Source organism: Syngnathoides biaculeatus, chromosome 13, assembly GCF_019802595.1.
Source record: "Syngnathoides biaculeatus isolate LvHL_M chromosome 13, ASM1980259v1, whole genome shotgun sequence".
Lineage (NCBI taxonomy): Eukaryota > Metazoa > Chordata > Actinopteri > Syngnathiformes > Syngnathidae > Syngnathoides > Syngnathoides biaculeatus.
The window spans coordinates 19,065,420-19,074,755 of NC_084652.1; the positions used below are offsets into that span (position 1 = coordinate 19,065,420).

Sequence of the window (9,336 nt, forward strand, 5' to 3'; positions counted from 1 at the left end):
CGAGTGCAACATTCTCATCTGATCCAGGTGCCAACTGCAGTAAATAAGACACCAGCACCCCCTCCTGATATGTATTTCTCTGCACCTCATCCATTATTTTTAGCTGGGATCTAATCCTACATCTTCGCTTAATATGGGAAAACTGTGGTGCATCCCGAAAGGAATCTCTCTTTATTTATTTACTTATCTATCTATCTATCTATCTCTCTATCTATCTATCTATCTATCTATCTATCTATCTATCTATCTATCTATCTATCTATCTATCTATCTATCTATCTATCTATCTATCTATCTATCTATCTATCTATCTATCTATCTATCTATCTATCTATCTATCTATCTATCTATCTATCTATCTATCTATCTATTTGTTTTTTTTGTTTGTTTATTTATTTATTTATTTGGAGCACCAATTATTTTACACTCAGGCAAGCTTTGCAAGGTTTGCCTCCACCTTCATCCCAGCCTTCATTCCGCCTCTCAACCAAATTCGCCATGTCTGAAACATACACCTATACACAAAGCCGTCTCCCCAGCAACCATGGAGGCCCCCACCTCATTTTTCCCCACATAGACACACACTAACACCAATTTAGCTCAGCCCCTCTTACCCCCTGTGCCCCAATACCAGTGGCCCATGTGGGGTTTTTATTAAGGTGGATGTAAGAGTTGGTCTTGCTCTCTTCTGGGTGACGCGGATTGGAAAGGGCTCCTCACACTTACACCAAAGTTTTTTGCATCCATTCTGAAACTGCAAATACACATAATCCACTCCAGAGAGGAGCCATGAAGTGGACCTGGGTGTTTGTGGGAGTTTTGCTGTCCTTTGGAGGGTTCTCACTTGGTAAGGACAGTTTGGATTTCCCCGAGTATGACGGCAAGGACAGAGTCCATGACCTCCACATCAAGAACTACAAGTCTGTGATGAAAAAGTATGATGTCATGGTGGTCTACTACCATGACCATCCCGGATCCAGCCGCGTCGCCCAGAAACAGTTTGAGATAGAGGAGTTGTCCCTTGAGGTAAGCTTTATTTTTGAGTAGTACTGGAATTGATATAATAATCTTAAGGGATGTGATGCTTAAGAGAGGAGCTTGGGTGAAAGGTGATGTTACAGCGTGGGAAATAGCTTGTCTGAAACGCTAACAGATGACATCTCAAATGTGTCACAAGCCAGCAGCACAATGTCAATGTCGTCCACCTGAAGGAGAGAGCTGAGCCGTGAGGACTCGCTCATGTGCGTGCACTGATGTGGTTCCATCACCCTTGGTGCCATACCTTAGGCTGCCTGTCAACAGTAGACTCAAATGGTTCCCCACATTCCTAATAGATAAGCACGGAATCATCTCTCTGATTAAATTCCCCGCACACTGTATGCGCGTATGAAATGGTACCAAAGGCGGTTTGTGTTTCACTGAACTGAAATGTCACAGTACTTATGATCCTTAACAGCGTTGTGGGATCGGTCATGATGTAACAGTTGCAAATACTGCACATACGTAGACATAGAGGTCATGTAATCATCATTACCATACATTATAACCAAAATGGAGACCCTGCACTCCTTTAGCATATCACGTCCTCCAGGGCGTCTCGGCAAGGGGCGTCCGAGCTCAGGGCTACAAGCCAGTGCCGGCGGCTCTGGCTCCAGTTCTGCCGGCTCAGCTCTGTGCTGTGACTGACACTTGAAGCACTGTACTTGTCAGCGGATCTCGGAGTACTGAACATCACTGCCAACTTGCCAAAATAGTCCCTGAAGCTGGTGTGCATCTACGGCTATATTTATCCCGAGTTGCTTTTGTGATAGGTTGAGTACCCCGAAGGTTTGTGTTTCTCAGTGTGAATGTATTTATATTCACATTTAATGGATTAACGTTTATTATTAGTAACAGATATGCGCTCTGGGGGGTTTAAAATGTCATAATTTCACACTTAGTCTCAAGAAAGTCATCACTCATTGAGTTTGTGTCTTTTGAATGAGACTTGTGATGGAAATCTGACAATAGTGTTATTACTTAGTATATTTGTTCTTAAAAAAGGAACACGTAGTTCAATAACTGCTTTACAAATATTCTATTTGCATGGTGACATCAATAATATCGATGTTTTGCATTGAAAGTGATAAATTTACTGTAAGATCACATTGTGTAGTCCAACCAGGACAGATTTGTATTCCCTTCCTCTTTGGATTTCAGGAACTTCAAAATTGAGATGAGCGCTGTATCATCCAATAGAAGAAAAAAGTGATGTCGTTGTTAGGCATGAAGTTAAATTCTTATCATACAGTATGTTAACACAGTAGTCACCTGTTGCAGAGTTTCAAATAAATAGACCTCAAGGAGTGCAATCACATCAAGCATAATGGATTCTTTTTCAAACTATGAGAATTCAATGTCAAATTTATAAATTTGGTACGATGGTGTAACATTGACATAAACCTCAAAGTATTTTTATTTCATCTTATTTTATTTAGAGTTTGTTTATGCACGCTAAAGGATTTGTTCAAACGTTCATGTGTTTTTGACATGGAAGCATGTGTGCTGCAAACAAACTGGGATGGCCCCTCGGTGCACTTCCTCAGTGCGCCCGTGAATGGAACACTTCCATTGGTCAAAGTAACTGTCACTCACGAGGTTCAAGTTTCATACAGATTTAGAAAGCGCAGTAGCAGTGGACAGCTAAAGGAGGCTTTTATGGTCATGAAACAACTCGTGGAGACAACGCTCAAAAAGAAGCAGCAATTCAGTGTGGAAACCAATTAAAACATTAGTTACGTGGCTACATTCAGCACATGGAGTGCACGGACAAAATGAGGATTACATTTTGAGTTTGTTTGTTTTACAGCTTGCGGCCCAGGTCCTAGAGGAGTTTGATGATGAGGACATTGGAGTTGGACTCATTGATGCAAAGATTGACAAGGCTTTAGCTAAAAAATTGGGTAATCATGACCATACCTGTTAGATATGTCGTTGCTCCGTGGAAATCTCTTGATTACTGCTTGGAAAAATAAAGTACAGTGGAGTACAGTGAGGCCACATTCTAACCTTCTGTTTTGGTCCTGACCTCCCAGGGCTGCAAGAGTCCGACAGCATCTTCATCTTCACAGATGACGAAGTCATCGAGTACGATGGAGAGCTTTCAGCAGACACTCTTGTGGAGTTCATCTTTGATGTTCGTGAGGATATAATCTCCCAGTTAATAGCTCCCGATTTCTGGGAGGGAAAAAGTCTCTTAGTGTACTGTTTCTTTCTTTAAAGGCATTCGTTTACGCTGGTTGCCTCTTTTCTCTCTCCTCCATGAACTCACATTTCCTCCACAGCTCCTTGAAGATCCTGTCGAAATTATTGACAACAGTAGGGAACTGAAAGGCTTTAAGAACATTGAAGAGGATATCAAATTGGTGGGCTACTTTAAGAGTCACAAGTCAGAATGTAAGAATCTGTACTGAGACTATTTGAGAATATATACTGTGCTTTTGCTTTTCTCTCTGTCTTTACTGATTTTGTGCCTTTACTCAACTAATAGTCACCCCAAAATGAGATTAGACACAACTTGTGTTAACCCGTTTCATTTGAATAACTGCTCTGCTATGTGGATGAAAAATTATGTTGAAAGCAATAAATGCATATACAATATTTGCATTTCATATATTTGCTGATCCCATCCAATACTTTGATGTTTCCATGTCAAATTTCAGATTTTGACGCTTTTGTTGATGCTGCTGAAGAGTTCCATCCTCACATCAAGTTCTACGCAACATTCAATGCCAAGGTGCGTAATTACAAGTAAAACAATTACTTATATCACATCAATGACATTTAAGGCGCCAGCACGGTGGATCAGCTGGTAAAACGTCGGCCTCACAGTTCCGAGGACCCGGATTCGATCCTGTCCCCACCTGTGTGGAGTTTGAATGTTCTCCCCGTGCCTGTGTGGTTTTCTCCAGGCACTCCGGTTTCCTCCCACATCTCAAAAACATGCAACATTAATTGGACACTCTAAATTTCCCCAAGGTGTGATTGTGCGTGCAGCTGTTTACCTCTATGTTGTGCCCTGCGATTGGCTGGCAACCAGTTCAGGGTGTACCCTGCCTCTTGCCCGTTGACAGCTGGAATAGGCTCCGGCACTCCCCCCCGAACCTTGTGAGGATAAGCGGCAAAGAAAATGGATTGATGAAACACTTAAGGCTGTATTTTTCTGAAACTAGTGAAAATCCAGTGCTGTGCTTGGCATAACTCTGAGTAGGCAGATTGGACCTGGTCTTGGTAATGACATGAAGCGACTTACATCAGCTATTTTAAAAGTGGGACATCCGCGCTGGTGTGGGCGTCATCACAGCCAACTTCAGTTTTGTCCAATCAGAGCTGCTCCTCTCATTCCCTGTAAAAGTGGCTCAATAGTTCTGCATGAAAAATGGTCAATATGCAGAAGATGATGCAACAATCCGCATGTGACTGGAGCATCAAAAGTTACCGGTTAGCGGTATAAACATATTGTAACCTATTCAGTTGGGGTTCTGTTAGTTTACTTGGACATAACGTATGAGGATTGAGGTTTACGGCCACGCTACCCTGAGAATGACCGATCGCGTCAGATCTCGGAAGCTAAGCGGGTTTGGCCCTGGTTAGTACTTGGATGGGAGACCGCCTGGGAATACCAGGTACTGTGAGCTTCTCTCCCAGGGTAAAATGCAGAGGGGTTGCGTCAGGAAGGGCATCCGGCGTAAAACTGTGGCAAACAAATATGCGTTCATCTGAGATAACACGCTGTGGCGACCCCTAACGGGACAAGCTGAAAAGAAAAGATGAAGAAGACTGCATGAGGAGTGTGGTTCTATCGTGTGTACCATACAGAGAGTACCTTGAGATTGAGACAGGGACATTTGTTTTGATTTGGTGAAGTCTAAATAGAAATACAATCCACTAAACTGACTTGAATGGGCAGCAAAGTGGTGCAACTGGTAAGAGCATTGGCCTCACAGTTCTGAGGACCAGGGTTCAAATCGTGGCCTCAAGTGTGTGGAGTTTGAATGTTCTCTCTGGGGCTGCGTAGGTTCTCCCCGGGCCCTCAGGTTTCCTCCCACATCCCAAAAACATGCATTAACTGGAGACTCTAAATTGCCCTTAAGTGTGATTGTGAGTGCGACTGTTGTCTGTTTTTATGTGCCCTGTGATTGGCTGGCAACCAGTTCAGGGCGTAATCTGCCTCCTGCCTAGATGGTAGCTGGGCCAGACTCCAGCACTCCCACAACCCGTGAGGATAAGCACCTCAGAAAATTAATGGATGGATGGATGGATGGACGGATGGATGGATGGATGGATGGATGGGTGGATGGACTTCACTCATTCGCGATTAATATAAGCACGTCTCCATTAAATCTAATTGTTTACCTTGGATATGCCCTACTTTTTTGTATTATAGCATACAACTGTGTACTTGAATCGATTTGGTCTAATTATTTGAACTATTGACAACAGATTGCCAAGGCTTTGGACCTCAAGCTTAATGAGGTGGACTTCTATGAACCCTTCATGGATCATCCAGTTGTGATCCCAGGCAAACCTTATACTGAGGATGAGCTGGTGAAATTCATTGAAGAAAATGACAGGTGCATCCAGTTTCTATGAGAAATAATGTAGATTCTTCCAGTATTAAAAAATGCACAACATATGATTTCTTTGTCCTTTTGAAGGCCAACTCTAAGGAAGCTGCAGCCCCACAACATGTATGAAATCTGGGTAAGAACTCTTTTGTATTACAACACAATTTTAAAAAGTTCAAAATATTCACTCTTCAACCATTGTTTAGAAATTAACTCAAAAATTTGTTTCATACGGAATATCCTGGATTTGTTTTCATTCCAAAGGATGACCATGTTGATGGCGAACACATCATCGCTTTTGCTGAGGAGTCTGATCCAGGTAAGTGCGCATCAAACTTTCATTTCATGAATTGAAATGAAACAGATGAAGTCACCTCAAAAGACAGGTAGGACGTTACATTCTCTTCATTTTTGTGATCCTTTACTCTTCAGATGGCTTCGAGTTCTTGGAGATTCTGAAGCAAGTTGCCGAGGACAACACGGAACACCCTCACCTTAGTATTGTCTGGATTGATCCTGATGACTTCCCCCTGGTAGGATTTACTTCAACTTGATTAAAATGGAATATTAAGTGCCAAGTCCTTGACATAATGCATTAATGCAAAAAAAAAAAAAACAATTAAAAATCCATTCAACCATTTGTAGTGTTAATCAACCTGTGACTGACTTGCAACCACTCTGATATAGTCTAGTCCTCCATTCCATCTGAGTCATGTGGGATGGACTCCAGCCCCTGCTGTGATTCTGAAGAACAAAAGTGGGTTAAAAAAATGACCGGATCAGAATTTCCTTTTTGTTCCCTGCAGCTTGTGCCTCACTGGGAGAAGATTTTTGGAATCGACCTGTCCTCCCCACAGATCGGTGTTGTGGAAGCTGATGATGTAAGTTGATCTTTGATGTGGGGTGTGGGGGGAGGGGTGTGTGGCTTCTGTTGATATGTCGCTCCGCTCCAGGCTGACAGCGTGTGGATGGACATGGACGGTGAGGACAACATGCCATCTGTGGACGAACTAGAGGATTGGATTGAGGATGTTCTGTCAGGAGAAATTGATCCGGATAATGATGATGACGACGACGATGACGATGGCGATGATGATGAAGATGGTGATGATGATGATGACGATGATGATGATGACGATGATGACGACGACGATGATGATGATGACGATGATGATGACGATGATGATGATGACGACGATGATGATGATGACGACGACGATGATGATGATTAATAAATTAGGAAATCTCCAATGCATCTGACCAATGCGGTTTAAAGTGCTATTATGAACAACAAATACATCGGAATCATTCATTTTCATATCTTACCTTTATCAGCCTAACTAAATTCCGTTATTACTCCCCAATCAATTCCCATATACAATTCTTTCATTCGTGTAAGTCTGGGGGGAAAAAAATCCAATCTTTGGCATGTAATGCTCGTGCTTTTATATGATTAAGGTTGGTGTTCTACTAAATACTGGAGCGTTACAGTATTGGACTGGATCATATTTAATATATGTTCACTCTTTTTCTCATTTTCCTCAGTGCAAAAACATCAACTCAAATCCACAGGTGCTAGCAACTTTTTACAGATGGGTGTTTATGTATCACCAGCATATGCCAAATCCTTGTGACACTGTACATCAAATGATGTTTTCTACAACAATGAAGTACAACAACAGCCATATTTTATTTTTGTAATGAGAGAAATTACTGTGAAGTCTTAAATAAATGACAGATTTGGACACAAATGACCCAGTAATGCAATTTTGTATTGCTTGGTTTCAGACAAATAGCTCACTCTATCTGAATAGAGTGTAATGGTGTTAACACTGCGGCACGGTGGAAAAGCTTTAGAGCGTTGGCCTCACAGTTTTGAGGACCAGGGGTGAAATACCTGCCCCGCCTGTGTTTAATTTGCATGTTCTCCTTGTGCCTACATGGGTTTTCTCCAGGCACTGCGGTTTCCTCCCACATCCCTAAATTATGCATTAATTGGAGACGCTAAATTGTCCGTAGGTGTGATTGTGCATGCAACTGTTGTCTCTCTCTATGTGCCCTGCGATTGGCTACCAACCAGTTCAGGGTGTACCCTGCCTCCTGTGCTTAAGCACTCCTACAACCTTTTTGAGGATAAGCAGTACAGAAAATGGTTGGATGGATGTTTTGTTTTGGAATGTGGAAAGAAGTTGAAGTATAGCGAGAGAAAACCCAAACAAACACAGGGAGAACATGTAATGTGAAGCAGATCTGCTACTGTAAAAATAATAATAATAGACAAATAAAAGTTCACTGAGTAATTATTTATTACGAATTTAAATAAGTCGGGAAATGTCCGATGACGAGCCAAAACAAGAAATAAAGTACATGGTTTAAAAAAAAACATCTTTCACACGCTACGGTTTGACTAAGTCGAAAAAATTGAAAATACGACATCCAAGTACGCTAACTGAGGGTATCAGATAATATTTGGGAAATTTGAAGAACATCAAAAAACATCATCCAGTGTTAACTTGGAAGACAGCAAACAAACACTAGTTAACAAAGTAAAAACGTTTTTTAAAACGAACTTTATTGAATGCCATTTAACATACAAGAAGATTACAGAATCCATCTATCCATTTTCCAAGCACATATCCTCACAAGGGTCACGGGAATGCTGGACCCTAACACAGCTATTTTTTGGCGAAAGGCGGAATTCACCCTGAACTGGTCACCAATCAATCGCACATATCAAGACCAAGTACATTCCGAGAAGAAATGGGATATTTTTTTTTCCTCTCCATTCACACAGAAAGAGCATCTCAAGTTCATCTTTATCTTAGCACCTTGGATTTTACAAGGTAGGACCAATGAAATAATTTGAAAATGACCTCTCTCGCTTTGTTTTTAGTTATTTTCAAAGAAAAAGACAAGTAGTGTTGCAGTTTATATATTCCAATAGAAAACAATATCGCATCAAAGAATTTCCCTCATGCAGTAAGGATTTATAACCAATAATAAACGAGTAGGATTAAAGTTGAGCTGAAATAGTAGTCTTCTAGAACCATCTGCATCAAATGACTGACTAAAATTACTTTATGTAAAATCATCTTCCAATATATAAAGATTCAGTCTTGTATTTGAATATCTTGATTTTTCAAAATATAATATTTGCGAGGAGAGAAATTGTCTTTAGAAATTATCAACCATGACAAAGGAGGTGGAATGTGAAAATTACTCAATATTACTGGTAATGTTGAAATATTAGAATACATCTCGGTTGAAAATTCTGGATCGCCTGATGTGAAAAAAAAAAGTTTAGAATGAAGTTCCATAAGGAGGTTTTTTTAAATTTATTTATTTATTTTATTTTTTAATAGGACTTGATCCATTCGATTTTATGAACCCGGAGCCAGACTGGTGTGAGGCAGTTCTAAAATGTATTTTTCCAAATGAATTTAGAAATGTTCTAAAAATTATGGAGCATCGTTCTTTAGAGGAATCAAGAGCTATAGTTGTATATACGAGTAGTAATCTGAAGAGGCAAGGGAAAAATCATTTGACGGGAATGGTTTTACTTTTGTCATCTTGTTCATAGATTTAACAACTAGATTCCCAGCGCGGTGCAGCAACCCAGCTAAACAACGTGCCTACGTGGTAGCCATATTGGTAAGGTGACGTTCCCAGGCAATGCATGGACACTGAAATTAAGTCATAACATGCTCAATTCTCAACCAATTTCTATGAC

General features: G+C 40.8%; 1 protein-coding gene and 1 pseudogene across 1 annotated transcript; both read left to right on the forward strand.

Moving 5' to 3' along the window:
- The first annotated feature begins 671 nt into the window (after positions 1-671).
- On the forward strand, positions 672-7,345 carry casq1a (calsequestrin 1a). Its single transcript, XM_061839882.1, has 11 exons — positions 672-1,026; positions 2,849-2,942; positions 3,075-3,175; positions 3,324-3,435; positions 3,702-3,775; positions 5,482-5,612; positions 5,697-5,742; positions 5,871-5,925; positions 6,039-6,139; positions 6,413-6,487; positions 6,560-7,345. The coding sequence occupies exons 1-11, from the start codon at positions 790-792 to the stop codon at positions 6,836-6,838; spliced, it is 1,305 nt and encodes a 434-aa protein (XP_061695866.1). The 5' UTR covers positions 672-789; the 3' UTR covers positions 6,839-7,345.
- On the forward strand, positions 4,558-4,676 carry LOC133511589 (5S ribosomal RNA; annotated as a pseudogene).
- Positions 7,346-9,336: the final 1,991 nt, after the last annotated feature.

Coding starts and splice junctions, on each gene's coding strand:
- casq1a (XM_061839882.1), top strand. CDS start 790: ATGAAGTGGACCTGGGTGTTTGTGGGAGTTTTGCTGTCCTTTGGAGGG. Junction 3,776..5,481: donor ACGCAACATTCAATGCCAAG/GTGCGTAATTAC, acceptor TATTGACAACAG/ATTGCCAAGGCTTTGGACCT. Junction 5,743..5,870: donor ACAACATGTATGAAATCTGG/GTAAGAACTCTT, acceptor TTCATTCCAAAG/GATGACCATGTTGATGGCGA.